The 26,245-nt window shown below is 44.1% G+C and overlaps 1 protein-coding gene across 4 annotated transcripts; it reads right to left on the reverse strand.

Moving 5' to 3' along the window:
* STX16 (syntaxin 16) lies at positions 1 to 25,883 on the reverse strand. Of its 4 annotated transcripts, none has more exons than XM_068986718.1 (9): positions 25,252 to 25,883; positions 17,521 to 17,532; positions 10,865 to 10,972; positions 10,122 to 10,262; positions 8,868 to 9,033; positions 7,743 to 7,834; positions 7,052 to 7,195; positions 5,605 to 5,685; positions 1 to 2,883 (listed from the first exon to the last, which is right to left on the reverse strand). In XM_068986718.1, exons 1-9 carry the CDS (start codon positions 25,330 to 25,332, stop codon positions 2,779 to 2,781), a joined length of 930 nt encoding a protein of 309 aa, XP_068842819.1. In that variant the 5' UTR covers positions 25,333 to 25,883; the 3' UTR covers positions 1 to 2,778. The 4 variants fall into 4 exon arrangements, with proteins under 4 accessions (XP_068842819.1, XP_068842816.1, XP_068842818.1 ...); XM_068986715.1 differs by having other exon boundaries at positions 25,201 to 25,883; XM_068986717.1 differs by lacking the exon at positions 17,521 to 17,532.
* Between the last annotated feature and the right edge of the window lie 362 nt (positions 25,884 to 26,245).

The raw sequence follows: 26,245 nt of genomic DNA on the forward strand, positions 1-26,245 counted from the left end.
AACAGTAAATTAGTTTTCTAAAAAGGACAAAAAAAAATCATTTTGGATAGAAGCGCTTCACTAATTGCTTTATCTAAGCACACACACACACAAAAGTCTTATCTGACCAATTAGGTTGGAAGGTTTTTATTACCTTTAAGAAGCCATTAGCTAGGATAAAACACTGAAAGCACTTGTGTCAAAACAAATAAATAATGCTCTCTCAATTAGCAGAGACTGCAGTAAATTCGTTAGAGATGAACGTGGCTTCACGCCCAGGGCCAGCAAGTCAGCACCTCCCCCAACCCCAAATTAATAAAACAGGAGACAGTGGTGCTCAGTCCCCATCTGGGAAAGATCAGGAGCTCCAGGGAGCTGACTGGCAACGTCTACAGGTCCCGTCTCCAGTCCCGGTCAACAGAGCCGCGCAGGCCACGTCCCAGTGGGCAGCGCTCCAGGCTGAGCCTGGAGGAGCCCTCCCTGTGGCGAGGGCAGAGCCAGGAGGAGCCACCTTTGCCACCAGAGCCATAGGCGAGACAAGGAGAGAGAGGAGGACCCTTGGGTGCCAGGACACGCATCACTAACTTCCCCTTCCACCCTGCTGTGCTGCTGATCTGTCCCCAAGAGGCGGCTCAACAAAACAGGAGAGTTTGGTGGAGCCTGGCAAGTTGGAACACGTGCTCCAGCTGCTGCTGGCCTGGGGACACGGTGATGGCAGCGGATGGCTGGGCTGCAGCTGGTGCTGCCGGGGATCCAATCAGAGGGGGCAGCTGTCTGGATCCCACACCAGGATCAAGCCATCCCTAGTCAGATTCATTATTTTACCCAAAGGAATTGGGTAAAAAATCCAACTAATCACCCTGTTCACTAAAAATAAATACAAATAAATAGTGATCCTTTCTTAAAGGATTATGTTCCTTCAAGAGTCAGTGACTCTAAGCACTGGAAAAGCTCCCACAATAACCCTTAACACCATCCCAGGCTGTCTAGGAGGGGAGTCCTTCATCTGGACAGCCCCCATCCTGGGAGCAGCTTGACTCCCTGAGCTCAAAACCACTGAGGCTGAAGAGCCTACAGCTGCTCTCAAGAACCAAGGAAGCCCCCCATTTCAGGGGTAATTGAGGAGAGGCTGGACCTCATTCCCGGCCTTCCTCCCTAGTAAGTAGCTGTCAGGGAATGCCATGCTACTTCCTGATATGCCAGGGATGCCTTTAGATCACCCCACGCCCACCTCAGCAACAAGGAACCAGGGACTGCCCGGCTTCATGAACTTGGGATGGAAAAGCTGGGCAGTGGTCTGGGTTTTAAGCACATGACCTGTTTGGACAACTTGAATCTTGGGGTTTGAGTTTAAATTTCTGGAAATAACTTCAAAGTCAACTCTAGAGAGACAGGTTATGTGACTGGTCCAAATAAAACGTAGCACACTTAATGAGGTCATGCTCTTTTAAAACATTTTACAAGAGGTAAAAACAATGGAAAGCCATCAAAAATGACACAAAGACCGTTAAAACTATACTGGTGTCTCAAAACCCATTAAAACATGAACAACTTCAGGTTTCAAAGTTATCATCACTTTCCACATTACTCCACAGGTCCAGGAATATGTTTGAGCACCATATTGATAATAGGTAAATGAACAACAAAGTCCTGCTTTGGAGACCGGATTCATGCTCACACAAGAGGGGTTTTCTGAGCCAAGATTTTCACAAATGGCAGGAATATGCCTACCTTCTGGGCATGTTCAATGGCAGTGGAAGGGCCAATAAATCAAACCACTGGGGGAATATTTTACTTTGAAATGGAGTCATGTTTGGTTAATAATTTGAGACCCACTAATCCTAAATGGGGTGACCCATTTAGAATGGCCTCCATGTAAATTCACAGTCCATTAAATGGTGTCTGGCTTGAACAGGTCTTTATGTAGTTATTATATAAGTAATGGATTGAGCAAGGATGGTAGGGGACGAGCACGGGGACACACCGGCCAGCTCTGGTGACTTTTCCGACACTGCCGAGTGCCCTTTTAATGTGAGGTTCCTTCAAATCATCAACTATTGCATTTGGCTGGTTCTGCTTAGTAACCCCTTTCGGTTTACAGAAGAAAATGCAGTGCACAAATCTGAGATGAGGAATACTCCATTTACAATTAATTTAAACTTATGAAGCTGTTTTAACTGGCCCATCTAAATGTGTTAATTAACATCAATGATGGTTTCTTATTTTTCACACTTTGTTACTCTGATCATTAACAGTGATGGAAAAGTTAAATTAAGTTAATGGGGAACGGATTATAAATTCTTAAAGGACTTCTCAGTTTGTTTTCAACTGGAAAATACATAGACAAAGATGAAGAGGCATTTTTGCCTCTACTCATAAGATTCTGGTACCAAATTTCTTAAAAACCAGATGGTTTAAAAAATTTTTTTCCAAAAATTCTTTTAACATGCTGCTCAAACATGATCGCTTAAAAAAAAAAAAAAGAGCATATACAGGTATGATACATCAAACAGCGTGATGAGGCCTGTAAACGTTCAACTGATATTTTCTTTCTGGAAAAAAAAAAAAAAATCAACAAAGTGAGAACTCATCTCTATTCCGCAGCAGTATCCAAGGTCCTTCACGTCTTGACAATGAAGGAAAACAGATGCCCCTTCCCTTCACGTGAGCATGACCAGGCCGAGGAGTCCATGGGACCGCAGCCACCCCGGCGAGGCTGGGGCCGCACCTCTGCCAGAGCCCACGGGCGCCGGGCTGCATGCCCAGGTCCACGCGCCGCACACACTGGCCCGACGCTGCTCAGCGAGACTTCACGCCGACGAGGACAACAGTGAGGACGATGATGATGACGAGCAATATCAGGATCACTAGCATCTTCCGGTTCTTCTTCTGATACTGCTCTGCCTACAGGGAGAGGAGGGAGAAGAGGTCGTCACTTTCTCCAAAATCAAGTCTGGCTCATTTCTGGTCCGAGCTTCTGGCTGTGCCCGCATACCTGACACCTCTGCCACCGGCTCCATCATCACAGTCGCCGCCATTAACTCCTAGAGTGCAGCTGACTCCCGTGATCTCCGAGTCCCCTACCTACAGGCTTCATGAAGCACCGACTGGGGATCCACCATCACCTGAGGGCCGCGGGAGAAGTCCAAGGCTCTGCCTTCAGCTCCACACAGCCTACCTCTCCTTGCATCCCCTCTACTGACCCCAAGGACCCACTTTCTATGGAAGACTCTCACTTCCAGACACGGTTCTCTGGAGGAACGCACAGCTCCTTCATTGAGAAGTCAAACTTCTGGCTCCAGTGACCCCAGCCAGAAGGGAGAGAAGTGAGGGCCCCAGAAAAGCTCTTCTACCTCCTCTGAGTCTGCAAACAAGAAGAAATTCATCCATGGAAGTATTGAGTTGGCCAAAAAAGTTCATTCAGGTTTTTCCATAACATGTTGCAGGAAAACCCAAACAGACTTTTCCACCAACCCAAAAGAAACAGGAAAGCTGTCCCATGGGGTCAGGTGCAGAAAGAACCTACCCGAGCTGAGTCATCCTGTGTGGCTAGTGACACACGCCTATCATGTAGGAACGTGACCCAGAGAAAGGAGAGGGGAGGAGAGAGTAGCGAAGGTGTCCCTGACCACATGCTGCTGCTGCTGCTAAGTCACTTCAGTCGTGTCCGACTCTGTGCGATCCCATAGACGGCAGCCCACCAGGCTCCCCCGTCCCTGGGATTCTCCAGGCAAGAACACTGGAGTGGGTTGCCATTTCCTTCTCCAATGCATGAAAGTGAAAAGTGAGAGTGAAGTCGCTCAGTCATGTCCGACTCTTAGCGACCCCATGGACTGCAGCCTGCCAGGCTCCTCCGTCCATGGGATTTTCCAGGCAAGAGCACTGGAGTGGGGTGCCACTGCCTACTCGGCCTGAACACATTGAGAGAGCACACTCCCCACACTTTTGTGGACAGCACTGCCTCATGGCAAAGGTGCAAGTGAAAGCAAGGAGACAGCTTGAGGGCAGCGCCTGCCCAGAAGGCCCAGCCTCCCACGCCCACTTTCCCCTCCCTGCCAACCTTCTGACCCCCAGTTCTGTGTCCTAAGTGAGCCCGCCCACCCACCAGGAGCCACTCATCCACAGGAGGAAACCTCAGGGCACGTTCACCTGTCTGGAGAACCTGGCTCGGAAGAAGTGACTCCAAGGCCCCGCCAGCCTCAGATGAGCTGACCGCCAAGGGAATGGCCAGCCAAGCCCAAGAGAGGACAGAACGTGCTCACTCTTGTAGTCAGTAACCACCACTGAAGCCGACACCAGGTGATATACTTTAAAACCTTTCAAAATGATTTATAAAGTTGAACCTTAAACAAATTTTTCAGTTCCCACTAGATATGTACACCCCCGCAGAGAAAGCTTTTCCCCTTTATCTCTGTTGTATTACAAAACATGTTTTGCTAGTTTTTATTTAAGAAACTTCAAAACCGATGCATAATTCAACAGCATATGAAGGCCCAGATATGACAGAGTGAGAAACTAAAGTTAGCTTTCACGTTTTTAATACATAAAATGTAGCAACCAAATAAACCAAATGCTTAAAAAAATGAAAAAGCCTCCTGTGTCCACAAGGCAGACCTCTTTCTCCGTGTTTGCTGGCGTCCTACCCACTCCCGCCCTGCACATGGTAACAAGCATATAGAAGAGGAAGGTGAGGGTTTCTGGTCAGACCTGTGCAAGGCCTCACCTTCCGTAAACCTGACACCACTGTCAGGTACGGTCACCTCTACCACAGGAAGCGACTGGTCTCAGAGAGATGATCGAGAAGTACATTAGCAAATCAAGAAAATGACCATTACACATGGCTAGGAGTACCGCTATCCATGAGGAGAGGGACAGAATTTATTTCATCTGTGAAGTATTTCATTCCTTCTAAAGAAAACATGCACCCAATTATATATGAGAGTCACTCAGCAGTGTACATATGTGTTTCTCATGGTTGATTACAAGGTTTTTAAAGATGTTTTCCATCTATTTTTAACAAATATCATGAAAAACATTCTGGAGACAGCCATCGGATTATTAGCAAAGAATGAGAAAGCTAATACTCTCACTTCAACAGACTACTCTCTCCTCAAGGTGGTACACAGATATACTGTGGTAATTAAAAGAGAAAATTAGATTTTTATCTTCTCCAGAATGAATCCCCACCAGTAATTCATCAGAAAAGTATCACAACAAGGGAGGCCTGAGTCAGCAGCTACCAGCAGACAGAATGCGCAACACGGATTTTAACAAATGCCCACTCACTCGATTCCCTAAAACAAGAGGGCCTAGCCAAGGAATAAAGTATTTTCTAAAAGGAAGAAAACCCCGACTCTTTCAGAGTTTGCTGTCACAGAAGGGGGTTCTCAGCAACTTCAGCTTTGCATGTGGGGTGCACTGCGATTCACTAAGTGCAGGCAAACAGCCACAGCCCACATGGTGGGCTCTGAATAATACGACAGGCTGCATTTTCACAGCCCCATCTTGAGCTGATGACAGTCGAAAGTGCCAGGGACAGTTAAGACAGAAGACAAGCCTCGTACGAATTCTTGATATGGGAAAACAATTCTTCAAATTCTCACCCACTGAAAGATATGTCATTACCTTGTGGAGCTGTTTCAAGCCGTCTTCAGTTTTGATACAGGACTGCTCAACATTATAGTCGATTCTATCAAGGACGGTACCCTGGGTGATAAATGACAGTCACAGACAATCAACAAGTGCAACTGGGAAAATGGAGCTTCAGAAATGAGAGATGCAGATTGCAGGCATCGTCATCCACAGGATTATCTGTTCTACTTGACTGTGAGGTAAAGGGACACCCTGTCAGCTCTGGAGTCCATCAACAAGCAGAGAGAGGTGCTCAGTGGCAGAGTGCCGCCGTTAGCTGCAGGAAAGCCCAGCTCATGAGAAGAAAATACTGACAAATTGAGGTTTCTTTTTTGGATTTAGCCACTACAGGACACTCCATATTCAGGCTTACTGGGGCTTTAAGAAATATATGGTTCAGTGGAAACAGGCTCTGAGTGGTGAAGGGCTTGCTTCTGTGCCCATCTGTGGCTTAAACTCACAGGTTCAAGGAACCAGAGAAGGCCAGTTAAGCTGGACCTGATTAGAACGAGGTCTGGAAACTTACTATCATGTCTGAGCATCTCCATGCGCCTCCATGAGTCAAAGCAAACACAGCTACCTCCAACACAGCATGTAAAATCACACGTTCACCTCCAGGAGTTTTGCTTGTAATTTTTTAATTGCTGGGTTCAAACAGGAAGAAGGGAACACCAGGCTCCACGGAAGGATGGGGCTCTGAACAGAAGTGTGCTGCGTCAGGAGACGATAGCACTAACAGTTCCACGAGAGCCATGGGAGTAATTAACCTAACTAGATCTTCCACAGCCTTGTCTGCTCCAGTCTGCAGCTGGTTCCGGGGGATCAGGACCCAAATCCCCACTGGCAAGATAATAAAACACCCTAATCAGATTGTAACAGTGAACAAACAATCTAATTCTACTTGAGGGCTAGTGGTTCCAGTTGCCGTTACACAATAACCTGCCAAAATTAGATGGGAAAACTTATCCATCGTCAGAATCACCGCTGAGCGTGGCCAGAGCCAGCCAGGCCCCCGGCACGGGGGCTCCTGGCAACAGCCCTGGGATGGAGGCAGAGAACGTGAGTACTGTCACTGACACCTGTTTCTCATCTAAAAAATAGTTTATTAGTGTTTTTATGGGGCATGACAGCAGTCTGCATATAATTTGTACACATATATACATACACACGTACATAGTGAGTTGGGAAAACTCCCTGGAGTAGGAAACAGCAACCCACTCCAGTATTCTTGCCTGGAAGAATCCCATGGAGAGAGGAGCCTGGCGGGCTACAGTCCATGGGGTCACAAAGAGTCGGACACGACTGAGCACACACACTGTATCTACACAGAAGGAATGGGTTCCAACTGCTTTCCTGACAAAAGCGCAGAATTGAAAAGCCTAGGGAAGAATGAGGTATCAGGGCAGGAGAGCCCACTGATGAGGCAGGTAAACGCACGTACCTGTTCTACGATCATGGCTCCCAGGTCCCTAAATATCTCGTTCAGGTCGGAGATGGACTGCACGATCTGGCGGATCTCCCGCTCCCGCTCCTCCACCAGCAGCGTGTTCTGCTCCACCAGCACCAGCTGCTCGTCTGTAAAACCCTAGCCAAACAAGGAGGACGAAACGTGCACGTTAGATTTCTTCCCAAGAAAGTGATGGTGTACCATTTTAGATGTAACTTAAAGAAAATAAAGTTTGAAATCATTTCCATAGAGCACACAACACACAAGCACTTATTTTTCCCTAACAAGAAAGATCTGATCTCCCTGAAACAGCAAGCTCTAAAGCATCACCAGCCAAAGCGGGGGATACAGAGAACCCCTTGTCAGCAGCTACCCCAGGGCCAAGTGGCAAAAGCACCAGGGAGAAGCCTGTGCGTCTCAGGGTTCTTCCTGGGAGTGGGGTGTGCAGACTGCTTTCCAGAAGGTTCTGGAAGGCAGCTGACAAGGTCTCCGTGCAGTCTTTAGAAAGGAAGAAACAGTATGGCCCCCATGACTGTTCTCCCACCAGCTGCAAAGCACTTGACAGATGTGCACGCCATGCAGTGCCAATCCATCTGTGTCTCAGGGAAGTTAAAGGTCCGCAAAGAGAAGAGAACAGAGCGGAGCGCACATGCGCAGTGGGCGGGTCTGTGGCCCCGACACATACCCGGTCATACAGAGTATTATCCTCGCCATCGTCCATCAGCGGCACTGACGTAGCAAAAAAATGCTGGGATCTTTCCTCTCGATTCTTCATGCCTATCGTGGACAGGAATTCACTTTACTTGAATACGTAAACCATCCTGGTTACTGTTCCACCATTAAAAGGGGGCATCTAGAGTAAAACTCAACAGTCAAAATGGAGACATTCTTGGCCACTTTAGAAGAAGCCCTGATCACCTCCAGCAGAGATGGGGGACAATAAAGCACCACAACCATGCAACAGCAGGCAAGCATTCGGGGTTACTTAGGACAGAAATCACACTGCAAATGTGAATAATTCACTGGATGCCAGGTAAATGACACTGCAACACCATCATCTGAGACTTTTTAAGTGAAGCAGAAACATTTAACTGCTGTTAAAAAGCATTTAAAACATTAAGTATTTCTCTCTAAAAGTATCTCTGGTAAGAATTCCAAGTGGCCCTAATCAAATTTTAGAAGTAGTAAAATGAAAGCACAAACACAAATATGGCAGTTGTCGGGAGGAAGAACTAGCTTTTGGGGGGCCTATGGGGAGATCATTGAGTACAATGGCAATACAGAAAAAGCCAGTTTATGGGTGCTCTGAATGAGGATGTAGCTGAAACCTGACTTTGCTCTATTTGGGAAGGAAGGGAGGCTGGGAGAGAATGTGTCTGCTTTAACTATTACCAGGTAAGGTGTTAAGACAGATAGGCAAAGAAGCTTCAACATGATTACAACTATTTTTACCCATTTATCAGCAGCTCCCGCAAGCCTAACACCTAGAAAATGACATGCTTTTAAAATATCCAAGATTGATTTTCGAATACTTTAAACCTGACAAAAGAGTAAGTTTCTCTTTTGTTTTTTTAGAGGAGGACTGTCAATGCACCGTGGGGTGGTCTCAACCTTGATGTGGCTACCACTGGGGGCAGAAGGAGCTACCTTCTACCTCGTGAAGTAGGAGGATATGCAAAGGCTAACCATGAAAAAAGCAAAGGACAAAACGGAGAACTAGCAGAAGAGGAGGACAGAAACACAGAGTTGTCCTGTGACCTGAGCACTGGGACGCTCATCACTTGAGAGCCTGGCGCGGGTGGACACTCACGTCGGAGGTAGCTGGACTGTGCATGCCGGAAGCTGGTGGACAGCTCCTGCAGGGCCTGGGCCAGTGAGGCCACCACGTTTCGGAGGAGCCGCTCCTCCTGCTCCGAGCAGGCCCGGCGGGCCCGGCTGGGCAGCGCCTGCACCGCACGCTGACACCTATGGAAGAGCTGGGAGGACAGGGGGTGCTCACAGTGGGCCGGGGGCCCCAAGGTGCCTGCATGCCGGACTGAGACACACAGTGGCTCTGGCCACACAGGCTGGCACTGAGGATGGCCAGGAAATTGGAGCTGAGCCAGACCTGAAAAGACGCTATGACTGCACATGTGTGTGCACTGCTCCTCACAGCCTTCTCATTTAATCCCGACAGCCACCCTAACTAAGAGGCAGGTATTGTCATTATCATTTCCATTTTACAGACAAGAACACTGGGGTCTGAGGAGTTAAATGAGAATCACACTACTGTTAATCGCTAAAAGCCAGGACCCAAATGCTCTTAATGCCCCAGGGCTTCCCCACCCACCATGCCCCATCTCTGTGCAGTTGCAACCCAGGAGGTATAAACAAATGAAAAATGTAACTGCTTGTTTACACACTAGTCACACTGTTTTTTAAGATCTTTAAAGTATCTTTTTAAAAAAGTCTTTATTGAATTTGTTACAATATTGTTCTGCTTTATGTTTTGGTTTTTTTTGGCAAGGGGGCATGTGGGATCTTAGCTCCCCCAACCAGGGATGGAACCTGTGTCCCCTGCGTTGCACGGCGGATTTTTAACCACTGGACCATCAGGGAAGTCCTGAGTCACATTATTTTAAAATAACTCAAGTTTTACAACAGACACTTCCAGGAGGCTGAGTTTCTCTGGGATATTAAGAGATTCAGTCTGGGCAACTGCTCCCCATCTGTTCAATTACAGCTACCCTTTTCTTTAACAAGAAAAAAATTTGCAAACTAGTATACAATAGAAGTTACACATCTTAAAATCAAATGACTGAACTCAATAATGCTCTGAATTTAATTTTCAGATCAATCCACAGTAGTATTTAAGAATGATCAAAAAATAGTCCCCACTCCTGCAGGACAAGGAGTGCAGATGCTGAAACCTGGAGGAGCTCAGGGCTTCCTGGATCCCTCTGTGAACTTCAAGCTGGGAAGTGAAACTCTAGGACTCATTTAGCACTGTACCACGGGCCAGCTTTTGAGAGGGTGAGGCGGCCGGCAGACCGAGTTCCCACCTGAGGACCCCTTCCCTCCTCACCTGCGTGATCTCCTGTGTGGTTATCTCAATGGCATGCTCCTGCTCGCTGCTGTCATCCAGGGTAGGTCGGTTTAAGTGCTGGTCATGAAGGCTGGCTAACTCCTTCATCTTCTGTTTAATCCGCCCAACATCATACTGTATCTAAACAAATGAAACCCCAGAGCTCTACTCTCTCCCTCTGTCTGCCTCTGAGACAACCAGCTACACGCAAGAGTATGGAGCTCAGTCTTCAGCCAATTCATAGTTGACTGAGCAACCTTTGATTCAACCACCAGACATTCAAATACCACTCTTCCTGGTTACACAGTTCTTCAGTTTCTTTCTGTAATTCAAGTGTCGTTTAGTCACTAAGACATGTCCGACTCTTTTGTGACCCCATGGACTGTAGCGTGCCAGGCTCCACTGTCCATGGGATCTCCCAGAAAAGAACACCAGAGTGGGTATACATTTCCTTCTCCAGGGGATCTTCCCGACCCAGGGATCAAACCTGAGTCTCCTGCATTGGCAGATGGATTGTTTACCACTGAGCCACCAGTTACTACTAAAACCAAAATCACAAGCATGCCCACAGACACACACACCTTTCTTGTGGTGTGTAACCTGAATAATTCTAAAGCTACCACACTTACAAGGACATGCATTCAAGTGTAGCCAAATCAATCTTTATGGCAAATATCTTAAAACATGTTAATGTCATAATTACCTCAATAAATAAGAGAGTGTGAAATGAACATTCCACTTACTTCATCCACTCCATCCACCCATTTAGGAGGGGACCGCTTTGTCACACCAATTGCGGCTTCTGGGTCCAAGCTAATGCCTGACACCAGAGCCATGCGATCATCAGCAAGCTACAAAGAAATAAAGAGACATTAAAAAACTATTCAAGTTCAGCACAGACAAGCACACTCTTATTCGCTTTTAAATGTTGCTCACTAAGATACGGAAACAGAGGAGCAAATGCACTTGCCTGGATTACCAACTTGCTTTTGATACTGCTAGGATATGGAACTGTTTTCCTATCTTTCCACGTACCACTTCTTAATTTCCTCGGACATACTTGTGAATATGAATTTGACTTGATCTGGCTATGAAAATGTAATGAAAAAGTCAACAAGAGATCCTTAAAAGAAAAACCTCAGTATTGTACTATGATGGGGTGGCATGAAACTCAGCAATTCATTTGATCAAGACATGTTAAAAAAGAAAATATTCTAGGCTGTAAATGGAACGAATACAAACATTTCAAGGTTTACTTACAGATACTTAGCTTATTTCGTAAATAGGGCTGATCCAGTTATCTTAGTCACAAGATCATTAACCAGCTGTTAAAATGTGTGAAAGAACTGCCTAAAACAGTCAGCAAATTATCTACCATTTGGCAAAAGCCATCCTTAAAATCTCAAGGCAATCTTACACTGTCATTCCCTTTCTTTGGTTAAATGTCCACAGGCAGCATTTTCCCTTATTTTCAAATGATCTCCACAGTACTTGTTTATTTTACCTATGTAATACACTGCCTTGGAAAGCTTTTAAGAATGGGAGGGAAATCACAGGTTTGGTGTGGTTAAACTGTTCTCTTGCCTGGAGGCAATGAACAGCTAAAGGATCTTGAGGCACTCCTCCAGAGTTCAGAATTTATAAATGCCAGTTTCAAAAGATGCAAATGATGATCAGAAAATAATGGAAAACAGCATATAAAAGTCTGCTCCAGGTAGGACTTTGTACATTTTCTAAATTGCACTGCAGAACTGGGTAGAGAATGTATACTGCTTTTCTTCACCCCCCCTGCATTTATCTAAATTTATGTTTTCACTCATTCAACAAATACAGTTTTTTTTTTCCCCCTAACAATAAAGGAACAAGGCAAAATTGTTAACATCCTCAGATGAGGATAAAAGGGAGTTAAAAAAATTAAAAAATCACATAAGGAAAAGCCTAAATTCAAAGAATTCTTCAAGCAACAAGCCCTTAAACCCGGAACAGGGAGATTACAGCAAAATTCCTAAAAGCACACTGGAGTCTTGCGTCCGGCTCTGTCACAGCGGGGGAGGCGCTGCCCCCACTGGCTCAGGGGGGGCGTCTGACGCAATGACCACGCTGAAGGGACCAGCCACCCCAGCAGTGCTCCCTGGGCATATGAATCGTGATCAGGCCCAGCGCCTTCCGCAGTGGCGTGGACCCTGCAGGGCCAGTGTCATTTCAGGTCCTGAACAAATGGTGCGTCACCCCACCTGCACTACCGGGGCTCTGCGTCTGTGCTGTGTAATTCTCAACCACAGCCACCTTGTTTGTTTTTAAGAGTTCACTAATAGGAATTTTACCTTCCTTTTATTATTTTAACCCTCACACATACTAGGTGAGCTAGGGGCTATTATTCCAATCTATAAATGAGGAAATTGAAACCCAGAAAAGTTAACTAGCTTGCCCAAGGTCACAAAGCTATTATGTGACAGATTAAAACCTGGGTTGGCTGACTCCGGAAGCCCCAATCACCCTACCAGCTGCCAATCACTTTGGCAGGCCCATGAAATACAACTGCAATTTGCTAAGAAAATGTTATCAGGATAACAAGCCCTCACCTTCAAACAACAACACAAGACACAGTCCTCGGATCCATTTCCCACCAGCGACACCAGGGACCACAGGACAGGCTCGGCTGAGCACAGAGGCATGGACCAACTGGCCTCTCTTGAATTCTGCAGACACAGCCCTTCACCCCCCACACAGCTGTGTATTCCTCAAAACTACCCCCAAAGCCACCGAGAGCCATGCAACTTTGGAGTGGGCACAATGACCAAACCAAAAGGGACCAACCATAGACCAGCACCCAGCACCTGCTGGCTGGATAGCAGGCACTGGACACAGAGCTGCTGCCTAACTGGAGCAGAACTTAAACCTCCAGCTGTTCACACAAAGCGACACCTGTGGGTCATAGAATTTCCACTGTGCCAGTTTATCATCTAACACACTGCCTGTTACTATTACATAATATCTCAATAAAATAAGAGTAATTTATTTTATTAAGAGATTCTAAACTCACAATTTTGTACTGTTGTGACTGTTAACCAAAATACACTAAACCAAAAAAGATACAGAGGGTTTACCTAAGTTTATCTGCACAGTAGTAACTAGTATCAATTTCACTGAAACAAGTGAGAAATTTTTATAAATCACATATGAAGTCAGTTGAAGTGGATTCAACTCATTTTTAAGCAGTACTTGGTTTTACATAATAGACGTGTGCCCCCAAAAACTGCATGTAAAAGAGTGTGCATACACACCCTCTTCAAGTGTCCCAAGGAAGCTTGCTGGGGACCAAGGGGAGAGATAACTCCTCAGCTAGCCAGCCCTAGCTTTCCCACAGGCTGTATCAGGATTGTGCCAATGAGACAGAATAGCTGATTCTCTAAGACTAAAAACTTTAAACAGGGAATAATTTGTCCCCTTTATGGTATCATCTATAGCAAGAGTTTATCATGATAAAGAAAGGCAGCCTTACAAGAAACGTGTCATTTATTTGATCAGAATCGGCTTGTAATATGTATCACAGTATGTACCATTAAAAAAAAAAAAGAAAAAAAGACTGTTTTAGGAAGGGAAAATCTAACGGAAGGTAACTGCCAATTAAAACTGGGAACAAATATGAACATTAAAAAATACATTTTAAATGCAAAATAATCACCCTTTCAACTTCAGAAACCTCACTTCCTATTTCAATGTTTTCTCATTTTTAAGATCCAAAATATGTCAGTTTCCAAGCTGCCATCCAAGTCAACTCAGGCATTAAAAAAGCTGTTCTTCACTCACTTCACTTGCTGCTGTTCCATTCCATGTCCCCCCAGTGAAGAGACGATGATGGTCACTAAAGCTTTTCTTAACGAACTTATGCTTCTGAAGTGGGAAAAAAAAAAAAGACTTTCCATGTTTTTTAAATAAGAAAAAAATATATAAATAAAATTGTACTCATGAGAATTAAGAATTTAAGAATTCTTATCTATTTGTAACTCGTGTCCTCTAAGAACTATAGGGTGTGTGACCCCACCCCAGAGTTACCCAGCTCAACTGCATCAGTGCAGGAAAATTTCAACAGTTGCTCACAATGGCACACCCACAGGTTTCTTGTTCAGTTCATCAAAGTTATCTCTGCCCTTGTTCCACTTCAGACACTGACAACTGTCCCTTTAAAGAACACCAGACAGCATGGACAAGTGCTTGATCTATGGACAGAAAACACACACGCACACACGAACACAGTCTTATAAATCTTACTGTTCCAACTATACAGCCTTCCTCCTGTTATAAAACCCGACCTTTACGAGAAGGCTGATTTAGTGTTCCATAAGATTAAGGATATGCAAAGCCTCTGCAGAGATTAGAAAAGTCAAATATATCCACACACACACGCACACTCATCTAAAAAAATAATAAACTAAGTTAAGTCATAATGAATGCACTGGTAATAAGAACCAATGCTGACAATTCTGGATGGTTTGCGGCAACACACATTTAAAAAGTCCAGACGGGACGTTGGCAAACACCGCCTGGTGGCTCTGGTTTCCACCTGAGACAAGGTGGGCATGTACGTGGTGCAGTCAACTCACTGTGCTCAGATGGCTAACAGACATTTAAGGCTGAAGAAACCTCCTTCCTTGGAGGGAGTGAAGAAGCATGTTATATAAAAGAGTTGGGGGCTATCAGCACCACAGTTTTTTCTTTCTGATCTGTGATTGTTTTAAAATAGTGTTTACCTTTTCTGATTATGAAACAATAAATGTTCAAGATAGTCATTTTTTTAATGTGTGCCAAAAATACACAATTAAAAATTCTGACAACCACACCACCCAGACAAAATATTGCTAGGTTCACTCACCTTCCTTTTGCCCCCTCAACTCTCATATACAAACTTAAAAAGTAGGAAGCAACAACTGCCTGCGCCGTAGGTTATGGACCCTGACTGAACCCCCACTTTCAGCCCAACAACAGACCTGCAGAGAAGACAGCTCCCTGTTCCTCAAACACTGATACCAAGGGGCTGAGACTTCCCTTCTCAATGCTGCCCCCAGCAGGGGGACCAGGGAGCCAGCCCATGCTGGCTGGCCCCGCGCTCCAGCCACTTCACCCTGCCCTTCCCAGGGTATGTGGTTTGGGAACCTGATGCTTACATCTTGTAATTTTAAAAACCATTCCTTCTATGAATTTAAAAAGCCAACAATTTGGGAGATGACTCTGTCATAGGTGAGGAGTAGATGAGAGCAAGGCCAGACACTGGGCAGGAGAGTGACGGGGGTGGTGTTCTCCCGGGGCACCCCTTACTTGTTTCTGGAGAAGAGCAGAGCCTGGTATCCCCAGGATGCAGCTGATTTTCAAGGTGATTTCAGAAGAAGAAATGACAAACCCATGTGGCCACCGTGACACAGTCAGGACAGCATGCTTGGGCCTCACCGACACAGGGATGGCCTCCATCTGACCCACGTTGGGGGCAACTGGAAGCCTGACTGTGCCCTGGCAAAGTTGGGACTCTGGATGCTGTTTGCAACACAGCCCCACTTCTTGCTCGGCACCAGGCACACAATCATAATAAACACACACTCATAATTAGTGCCTGAGTCAACACTAAATGCAATGAATGAATGAAGTAAATATAAGACATGTCATGTACAATTCACTTCACAACTGATGTGCTGATTCCGGACAAAGGACAAGAAGGGGAAGTGGGCAGGTGGCGGGCTGAGGGGCCATGCGGCTCCAGAGTGGACAGGCTGGGCCTCGGGGCATGTGGCCGGAAAGGTGGCTCTCACTCTGGGTCTCTGCTCCAGAATGTGGCAGAGAGAACTTGGGGTGGGGCGGGGGGAGCCAGTGCCTGGAACTTGCCTGCCTGAAGAGGAAGCAGGAGAGCCTGGAAATAGGTTCAGACGGCGGAGCCCTCAGGAAAGATGACCCTGATGAGCCGAGTGGGAGAAGTGTTCAAACTTAGGCCACTGCGACTGTTTCCCAGCACCGCAGGACCCCCACCCCAACCAGGGAACACTTCTGGGGGCCACAGGTTGCACGTTTCCAAACCATTCAGTAAGGGCAGCACACATTCCTAGATGGATGGGTTTGGTTTTCAATACTAATTGGTTCTTAATGACTCAAGCAATAGACGCGCATGGTTTCAAACTATCTGCTCGACCTAAGAAAAGGGTTGGCAGTTTCCCTTCCACCCCAGACTTCCTGGAAGTTATCCATTGTCAACAGCCTCTTGTGTCTCTTTTCAAAAATCTCCTAAGTACTCACAAGCCTGAATGTGAGTTATTTTTCTTAAAAAATAAACAAATCAAACGTAATTTTTTTTAAAAAAAGAGTAGGAATTGCAGTATCCATCATTATACATCAGGCTTCTTCCCACATGGCCCTGCATCTGGGAGCTCATTGCCCTGCAGGCCTGAGACAGGCTGGACCCTTTAACAGGCGTGGCACAGGGAGCAAGCGAGGCTACACATTTCATGTGACCAGCTCCCCAGGAAGGGTCTTCAGGCTGTTTCCCATCTGCAGTTATTATCAACAAGTAAGGGACCCCACTGGTTTCAAAGACAATGGGCCTAACCCCACCTCACAGTTCATACTTCCAAATTAAAACAAAAACCAGGGATACCCTCCCACCCTCAATTTTAAAATGGCCCTTTTAAAAACGTATATCCTGAGGAAAAGTATTTCCAACCCCTTCCCGGCTGAAACAGATAATAGAAACACAAAACCAACCATCACAGTTCAATCTCTTTTTTCCTCCACGCTTTATTAGCATGACTGGAATAAAGTGCTGTGAACACGTACCCTCTCCATCTTCCGGGAGAATTGCTAATAAGTAATGAAAAGGCCAAAATCGTGCTGCTAGGAAGGGGGCCACGTAACCATTAGTCAGTCAGCACGACCCGAGGGTCACTCGCTCCATACCGGTGACACCTCAGCAGACAGCTCAACAGGTCTGGTGGCTCTGAGGCCGGCTTCCTGAGGGCTTCTGCCAGACATCACGTCCTCCAGCACCACCACCACCCCGCCCCCACGACCCCCCTGCACAGCCTGGGGAGTCAAGGGAGCTTCGTGAATCATCTGAAAACAATCTGGCTGATCTTAAGTGGGAGAACACGTTCAACCTTTACTGCCTCCAGAGTTGAGACACTTTCCCAAGAGTAGCAGATACTGTTACCAAGCCCTTCTCTAAATCGTCAATTCACCTGGTGTGAAAACACAGTAAATGAATCCTAAGGATTAAATTGTAAAACACGACAAGGAGAAGTAATCATGACAAATGCTAAAATGTGTGTTGACTGTTAGCATTTTACATATAACCAAAGATTTCAGAGAAATAGGCATTAATTGTATACACTGACATTCAAAAATATTGAAAACACAATACCTCATCCAGCTCCTGAAGATATATGTTGTTGCCATCAGCCCATCCAGTTAGGGACAGCAGAAAAAAAAAAAAAAAAGGATGGGGACAGACAGACAGATAGATAAGGGATGGTCAGTTGAGAAAACACTGAGATTTCAAGCAACTCTAAAGTTGACTAAAAATACAGATCTACTAATCAAAGCTTTTAAAAAATCTCCCCCTTCTAATTCTTGCTTTAAAAAAAAGCTATATCAATATTTAATTTACTGTGTTTTTTACTTTTATTTACTGTGCTTGTTCTGGTAAAAGAGGTAGGAATCGAACAAACAGCTGTAAAAATTAAAATACAACAGAAACAAATAAAACATACTTGTTTTAAATGCAATAAAATATAATGGTATTTCTATTTCACAAATGTCAAATAGCATATATAATATTCTAAATTTCCCTTAGGAAGATAAGAGAGCAAAGCTAAAACATAATTTCACTGTGTCAAATAAAAGTAAATTTTAGCATGTAAATCAGCACTGCAAATGCAGCAAAATCAGAACGCGAACAGCCCATAAGAATTGTCTATGGCCGTATTCAGATGATATTTGAGTGACCACATATGTAAAGGCTCTGCAAATTAAATCCCGCAGACTCGGCTTCCTCCGTGGCAATAAGCAAGCCGAGAAACCACTTGTCCCCGGAGAGAGACACAGGTGGTACAAGAAAAGGAAAACTCTCCCCATTTGCTTGGCATGTATTATAATAAGTCTAGGAGGCACACTGTTGTTATAAGGCTATTATTTTATAAAGTAAAACAAAACAAAAAGGAGAGGTTTTTTTTTTTTAAAAGGAGCAGGAAGGAAGAAGCATCGGCAGGCAGAAGATTAAGTTTCAATTTAAAAGGAAAGGATCTTTTTACAATCAACGTGGAACTCTATTTTCTGAACAGATCTTTACTAATGATAGATAATCTGAACAAATAGGTCCTTTTTTTTTTAACAGTATTGATCACTGAAATACTTAGTGAATTTCAATAATCAACTGTGTTGATTTTTTTTTTTATCCTGAGCAGTAAATTTAGAAAATAAAAAACCATAACTTCCTTATTTAAAAATTAATAGTGCAAATGAAACTGGTCTATCAGGGCCAAAATACTATTAAACAGTGACAGTAATAACAGTGTAACCACACAACATTCCTCCGTGTAAAAATTCAATTAGCTGACATTATAGGAAGCTGAAAGCCTCCTTCATTCCTTCTACAATTTGCCATAAGCGCAAGAGAACTGTATTTCTGTGTTTTCCCTGCCATGACAGCAGTACTACAAGATGCTAATAGAGGAGACAGCGTCAAAAGAAAAACCTCCTTTTTAAAAAAGAAGCTAACATTCTCAGCACGAAAGCACTGAGGTGTTTTTTATTAAGACACAGGGCAAAACCCCTAACTCGGTATTTCAACCTGCACATCTACCCATTTAGCAGGGGTTCCTTGGCGTCTAATCTTTGGATAAAGTATTACTGCAAACCCTGGTTAAGATCTGTGTTGCACATGAGCCTGGCCTCTTGGATTATTAATGAAGCACACAGCCCGATCTCTCAGTCTCTGCAATTATTAGTTGATAAGAGGTGAAATCAGAATCTTGGGTATATTTTTCTTTTACAAATAAGAAAATCAAGTTTTAGAATATATAAATTCATTTCCCCAAAGGCACAGGGCTGAGATTCAGACAGGCCCAGGTGTTCAGGCCTCTTTCCACCCCACCTTCCAGCCTCTCTACTTTTACCAGCACTTCAGGGAGTTACTGGTGATAAGCAGCTGCCACCACATCAGGAACTAGATTCAGGAGATCATCTTTTTGAAGCACATCAATCCCTCCGACTTTGCTACTTAAAATTAGCAGGTTTCGAAACTCCCCCTGCCACCAGGCAACTTTGTCAAGACCTGAATTAAAACATTTAGAATTACCATCAGGAAAAACCAAAACAGAGCCAAAGAAAAACACGATACTACACATCATCACCTTCTAAATCTTTATAATGTCTAAATCTAGGCTTCTGACCTGCCAATGGCGTGCAATCAAGCAAATACTGAAAAATCCAAGTAGCATGTGGAATTTATAGTCTAAAGAACTTTCTACATAAAACTGAAAAATAAGTGGAAACCCATCTGTGTTTACTCAGGAAGTCTGGAAAAGTTGAGCAAAATGAGTTGGAAATACAGGTCTATGCTATAGTGATATTTACTTTATTTCCGTTACTGCCAAAATAAAAGTTTGCTTCACTTTCATCCAACAAAGTACCCTTATTCTCAAGTAAGCCTCTCTGCTCAAATGGAATCTTTAGAAGCAGAAAAGCAAATAGATCTAAAGAGAAATATACAATGATTTCATACTTGGATTCTAAAGACAGGGGACTAATTTTCCAACAGACTCGGCATGGACTAAAACTTAGAATCTTCAATGTGCAAGTTAAAATGGACTGGCTTGATTATAAAGTGACATAAAGAAAGATGTTATAGTAAATAAAAAAATATATATATACTTATATATGTGTGTACATATATTCTTTTAAATGGGTTCCTTTCTCCGGAACTGCAGCACACGTCCGGGAAAAGCTGCCAGCACTCCTGTGGCCCACTGGGTAGCAGGGGCTCGGAGCCAGGCCTGCCTGCGTTCCTATCCCAGCTCCCTGGCTCACCCGGTGAGCACCACTGAGCAACTTTCCTAACTCCTTGAAACCTCAGTTTCCGGACCTGTATCAGGAGGAAAAAACAGCAGCACCTGTGTAATGGAGCTCTATGAGGACTAAGTGAGGCTACATGTGCAGAAGGACAAGCCCCGAGCCAGGCACAGAGTGAGCGCTCAATAAATCTTGGGCTAGTATCACTGTCAAGACTGAAGAAGGACTTCAGATTTCTTATAAACATATTTAACCTTCAGTCTTCCCCCCCAAAACACACCATGTGTTTTATTAAAAATAATGTGCTACTTTCAAACTAATCTAAAACAAATTAACTTCAGATTCCATTTATAGATTATGTATTATTTTAAAGCAGAGAATAGATTAGACAGCAAACACTGACAAAGTAGCTCAAGTCCCCTCATAAGATCTGTTTCAAGGGATGAAAGGGAATCACACAGGTCACACAACACCTCATCAGATCAGAACAGCAACTCAGCATCTACCTGTCATTCGTTTAAGACTTTACACATTTTTTTTAGTAATTATTTAACACTATAAATTCTTAGCTTCCTAAAGCTAAGCTGCCTGTAACTTTTTGAATGAGGTGTTGCCTTAAAACCTGCACTTGGCAGATGGAATGTCAAAGCTACTTCTCCACAGTACTGGAGCCACTTTTGAGGATTTTTGCGGTAACATCTGGCTTGTGGACAGGGCAATGCTGTTGACTATGATTTCCTCCTTTTCAAATTAAAGCTAAGACTGCAAGGCTTGGTTAGGAGAAACAATGCATTAAAAGAGAATTTGAGAAAGCACGGCTGAATCCACAGGACTACTTACTAGAAATCTCCCCTAACTCAAACCCTCAATTTACAAATCAGGCAAAAGATGTCAGAAGAGATTAAAAGCTTGCCCAGAGACCTACATTCTGAGTCAGCCAGAGTGTGACTTGGCCCTAAATTCCCAGGTTTGGAGTCCAGTGCTCTTCCCTGTATTTCATGCTGCCCTGAGGCACAACCGTGATGGGGCATCTGAAACTGAGGCCAAAGCAGAATGAATGGGAAATGGCAACAGCTGCATTTTGCTGAGAGTCTAAAAAAAAAAAAAAAAAAAAAAATCAAACCCCTGGCCTTTCACAATTAGTTTTACTAGTATCAACACAATGGAGAACACAATTAAATAGAATTTTGTGTAGTTCTGGGTGCTGAACTTTAAAATGCCCACAAGAAAAAAACAGAAAACTAGACTTCATGCATAGGCAAGAAACTTAACCTCCCTGCCTGAGCCAGGACTGCTGAGCTAGAGAAAGGTCCGGGGCACAAGCCAAGCTGCAGGGTTATCTGTCCTGCAGGGTTATCTGTCCTGCAGGAGGAGGAACGGGCTTCCTGTGTCAGACCCTGGGGGCCAGGGCCAGGATCACAGGATGCAAGACACTGACAGATGGGGTTCACGGAGGCAAGCGCTTTTTGGTAGTAAAAGAGGTGGGGGTGACGCCTGCTGGAATTTCCTATCCCCATCAGAGAATTCAGTCAAGGCAAGCAGGCAGAGGGGTTATCACAGAGGGGATGTTGGGTCAAATGACCTTTAGGTCCCCCCTGGCCCTTGGGACTTTGTTTTGTCACTGCATATCCTCCTTCAATTCCTGCTTAGCTGTGACATATTTGCCTGAAGGATGCAAAAACCTGTTTTTAGTGTGCATTTATAGGTGCACACAATGAACCGCACCACCCTCAACCACCAACTTCTAGTTTTTTCCTCCAACAGGAATGTTGGAAAAAAAAAAAAGCCTGTTTAAATTTTCAGGTGTGTCATATGCACATTCACGCACAAACACCACTTTACAATCAATTTCCACAGCTTTCACCCAAAATGAGGTGAAAAATTCAGGCTTAAAACTAAAAAAAAAAAAAAAAATTTAGATGTGATTTATTTCTAATTGTGAGACAATTTGCCCACCCCAATATCAACTTCTACAGCCTTTTCTTCTAACTAGAAAGTAGATCTCAGTTTATGATTTTTTTTTAATTTAGACACTAGAGCTTTGTTACTTCTTTTTTAATTACCTGAGTTTTAGTAAATATATACAAATTGTATTTTAATTGTCTTACTTGTGTTCTCAACATGACAGATATTTATTTTTTAAGTTTTTATTTATGCTTTTTCAAACACCTAGAAAAGTATGCAAAATGGAACAGCATCCCCTTAAATATTCATCAGTAGACTTAACAATTAGTAACACTTTGCCTTATTTGTTTCCTTCATTGTGTGTGTGTGGGGGTTATGATTAAATATATAAATGAAGTGATATTTGGACATTTCAATAGTAAACATTTCAGTAGATCTCACTAATAAGTCTAACAAATTTATTGAATTTTAATTAATTTCTTAATATCACCTAAAACCCAGTCAAATTTGACAGCATTAATTTTGTTTGATTTGCTACAAGATTTTGAAAATTTACAACTCAGAAATGAGGTTTTTAAATTTGTATGAGCTAGATATACAGTTAAAAATATTATTTAATAAAGTTTTTAAAAATTGTGTTAGACACAGCTTTTCCCCCAACATGTTTACAACATTTTTTCAACTTGCAGAAAAGCTGAAAATATTGTACCCTCTATGTAGTCATTCGGTCTTGCCATATTTGTTTCTGTGTGTAAATGTAGAAATGGTTTCTGTAGAATCAATTGCAAGCAAGCTGAAAATAACTCACCCCTAAACACTTCAGAAATCTATGACATGTCATGTGTTTTTTAATGTACACAATAAAAATATATAAACATGTGACTTATTTAATTCTAAATTAGGCAAACCATGTTTGTTTAATTGCAAAATCTATTTTCAGATAATCTGAATTGACTACAAGGATTTTTTTATAAGGATATTTTAAAATATCTGATTCTTAAAAGCATCTGATAAAGATTTTAAATAGTCAAACCAATATATATAACATTTTCAATGGTATATTATGTAGAAAATATTTTTTAGTGTTCTGAATTAGGTATGTATTTTTAGTTTGACTTAGAAATCTATTTTCAAGAAAATGTATGAGTTAGCTAAATATACCTGTACATTTTCTGACATATCTATTTTTCCAACTTGTACACACGAACTATATATTTTAAATTATATGACTTAGTTTATATATATATTTAAATTTGCCTAAGAAATCCATTTAAAAAATAGGTTTTACCTAGAGATGCATTTTTAAAAAGCTGCCGACTCGGACATCAGGTTTTTAAACTGTCTGACCAAATGGTTAACAACGACAACAAAAAAGCCTCACGTTATCCTGTGGTGTAGTGTATTTTGAACCTTATATGGTTAAAAATTTTAAAGCAAACATGTTTTTAAATCAGTTAAAAATATTTTAGAAATATTAACATGAGTTTTAGTTCTGTTTTTTTTTTTCCTTTCTACAAGGTAGCATAAAATCCATTTGAGGAACATGCAATTTTTACATCTTAGCAAAATTAAGGTTCCACTGAGGATTTTTTTTCCCCCACTGAATTTCTACTCTCTACTTCTTAGTTTATTTCAGAACATTCTTTTCAAAATTAGTGCTGGAATTAGCCTGTTTTCAATTTTGCACATACTTCAGTATAATACCTTTTTTTTTTTTCAGTTTACAAATGTAAAAAAATCTTCAAATTCTCAAGTAACTGAAAACCTACACACACTCGGTGGGTCCCTGATTTCTATGCTTTTTGATTTAAGTTTACCGTGATTTTATTCCTAAAGCTGTTCACACAGTTTACAATAGCTTTTTTACATAAGCAAGATGGACAAATACATTTTCCTTTTGTGATTAACAAAAAGGAGAAACTGTTTTTGTAGGTGCTCTGTCAATAATCAAGACAGATGGCCAATTTTTTTTGTGAAGCATTTAGATCAAGTCATAAAAAATTTAAAAGGAATACAGTCCCTAACAGGTGAAGTAAGTGTGAGAGCCCCCAAACTGCTTATTGTCAAGCATAAACCCCAAGAATCTAGTCTTGGGGTGATTTTACTCTCCCCCCAATGCTGCTTCTATTCAAACCCAACCTGTCTACAGCCAGGAGCCCCCCCTTACAAATTAGTTTCATAACTTTTCAATTTAGGCTACCCAGAGCTCATCATCACCCTCTTGTTTAGACCATCTGCACCCATTTCCTTGTTCAACAGAGCAAGAGACTGAGGTTTGGACGGGAAAGTAGCCCTTCATCATAAACAAACAGGAAAACAACAGTCATCCTTCCAGGCCCTCCCTCTAAGAGATTCTACAGCTGGGCTAAAGAAAGGTTCAGGTTAATTAAATCAAAATCGTGGGCTATTTGGAGGGTTAATTTTCACATACACATCACGTTCGTTTTAAAAAGTTCCTATGGAAGAAAAAGCTTTATTTCCTGTCTGGGAAATAGAAAACGAAGAAGCAAGCACCTTACAGCCTCACAAACAAGAACCCCCATGAAAAACAGCAAAGCAATTATTCACAGGGAACACGGGCACACAGAGGGCTTCGAGACCATTTAAAAAAAAAAAAAGAACACCCCCCCCCCCCAAAAAAAAAACCCAACTCCTTCCTCTCTAGCGAGGAAGGCATCGTTCATTTGCAAGGATTTGGATCTGCCAGCCTGCAAACCGACCATCAGAACCAAAGTGAGGCTGTCTGCGGGGGCGGACGGGGGAAGGAGGGGGGCGCTTAAAACAAAACGGAACAAAAAGGCTTCAGGAAAAAAAGCCTCCAAATCTCAGTGCTAAAACATATGTAAATTGAAGGCGCCGGTCGCGCGGGGACAACCGGGGGGGTGGAAGGGGGAGGACGGAGAGGGATGCGGAAGTGAAGAGAGCGTGCAAGGCAGAGGTGGAGCAGGATCTAGATGCTTCTTCCCCAGCCAGGGTTATCGAAGCTCGCGGACCCCAGCCAACAGACCCCGCACTTCCATGCTAGTCTTATCTTCTTTTTTAAACAGAGAGACAGACACAGACAGACAGACAGGCAGAGCCGCAGTGCACACAGGGCGTGTGTCGGAGAGGCCGCCTGGAGACTCACCGCAGCAATGCTACGTGAATGCAGAGGGCTGGAGGTGGTGTGACTACTCACTTGCTCGGCTAACAGCTGCCGGTTTTGGATGGAATTATTCCGCAACAACAAGAAAGCGTCGGTTAAACGCCTCGTGGCCATGTCTCACCCTTTGTGACCCCCAGCTCAGGGGCCCCCCGCCCACTTAAGAGTCCAGGTTTATTCAATTTCTTTCTCTTGGCCTGGCCTGGTTCCCTTCTCAGGCCTGCAGCCGAGCAGGTGCTGCTCTGTGCTTCCTCCAAGCGCAAAGACCCCTCCCCAGCTAACACCTCGGCTTTCCAATTGTCTGACTCCCCCTACCCGGGGCCTGCCTTCGATCTCTAAGCACTTAAATCCCCCCAATCCTTGCGTTGCTAGCCAACTTCCCAGAGACCCCTCCCCAATCCAACCTTGGATCTACAAGCGTCTAACTGGCCAATCCGGCTTTGGACTGGAAGAGTCGGAAGCCCCCTACCACATCAGTCTCTCACACCCCCTAGGGCCCGAGCCTCATGTCTAACTTGGCTCACACGCGTCTGGGCCGTGCTTTCAGGCCTGCCTCTGGCTCAGTTTGCCCTCCAGAGGCCTGAGAGGCCTGCTTGAGGCCCCTTTTTGGACAATCGAACCAGGCCTGGGCCCTGAACGCCTGCTGCTTCCTGCTGGGGCCTGGTCTGAGCCCTCTAAGGCCGGGGCCCCGACCTCCTGACCCCTTCCCTTTATGGGTGGCCTGGTCCTCCACTGCCACAGCAGGCTGCCGGCCTCCAGGAGGGCAGCAGAGCCTGCCTCCACGGCCTCCTCACTCCTCTTCTTCGGCTCCCTCCATCCCCGGATCTGACTGCTGCTCAGCCCCGGGGCCGTTTCCGTGCTCTGGGTCCCGGGTTCTGGCGTTCCCCCCTGGCCCTCTTCCTGTCCGTCTCTCGAGAGTGCCCCCCTGCGACGTTCACAAGCCTTGCTCGCAACGTTCCGGGCGCGGGAGATCCCTACCCCCCTGCCCCGGGTCATGGGAGCGCTCCGCCCTCTCCCGGGGTGCAGCTGG

This window comes from Capricornis sumatraensis, chromosome 15, assembly GCF_032405125.1.
Source record: "Capricornis sumatraensis isolate serow.1 chromosome 15, serow.2, whole genome shotgun sequence".
Taxonomy (NCBI): Eukaryota; Metazoa; Chordata; class Mammalia; order Artiodactyla; family Bovidae; genus Capricornis; species Capricornis sumatraensis.

Excerpts from the sequence above, each read along its gene's own strand:
- STX16 (XM_068986715.1), bottom strand. The coding sequence starts at position 25,332 with ATGGCCACGAGGCGTTTAACCGACGCTTTCTTGTTGTTGCGGAATAAT. Across the intron at positions 7,835-8,867 it reads ACAGTCCAGCTACCTCCGAC|GCATGAAGAATCGAGAGGAA; the intron begins GTGAGTGTCCAC and ends TGTCCACGATAG. Across the intron at positions 7,196-7,742 it reads ATAATACTCTGTATGACCGG|GGTTTTACAGACGAGCAGCT; the intron begins GTATGTGTCGGG and ends TTGTTTGGCTAG.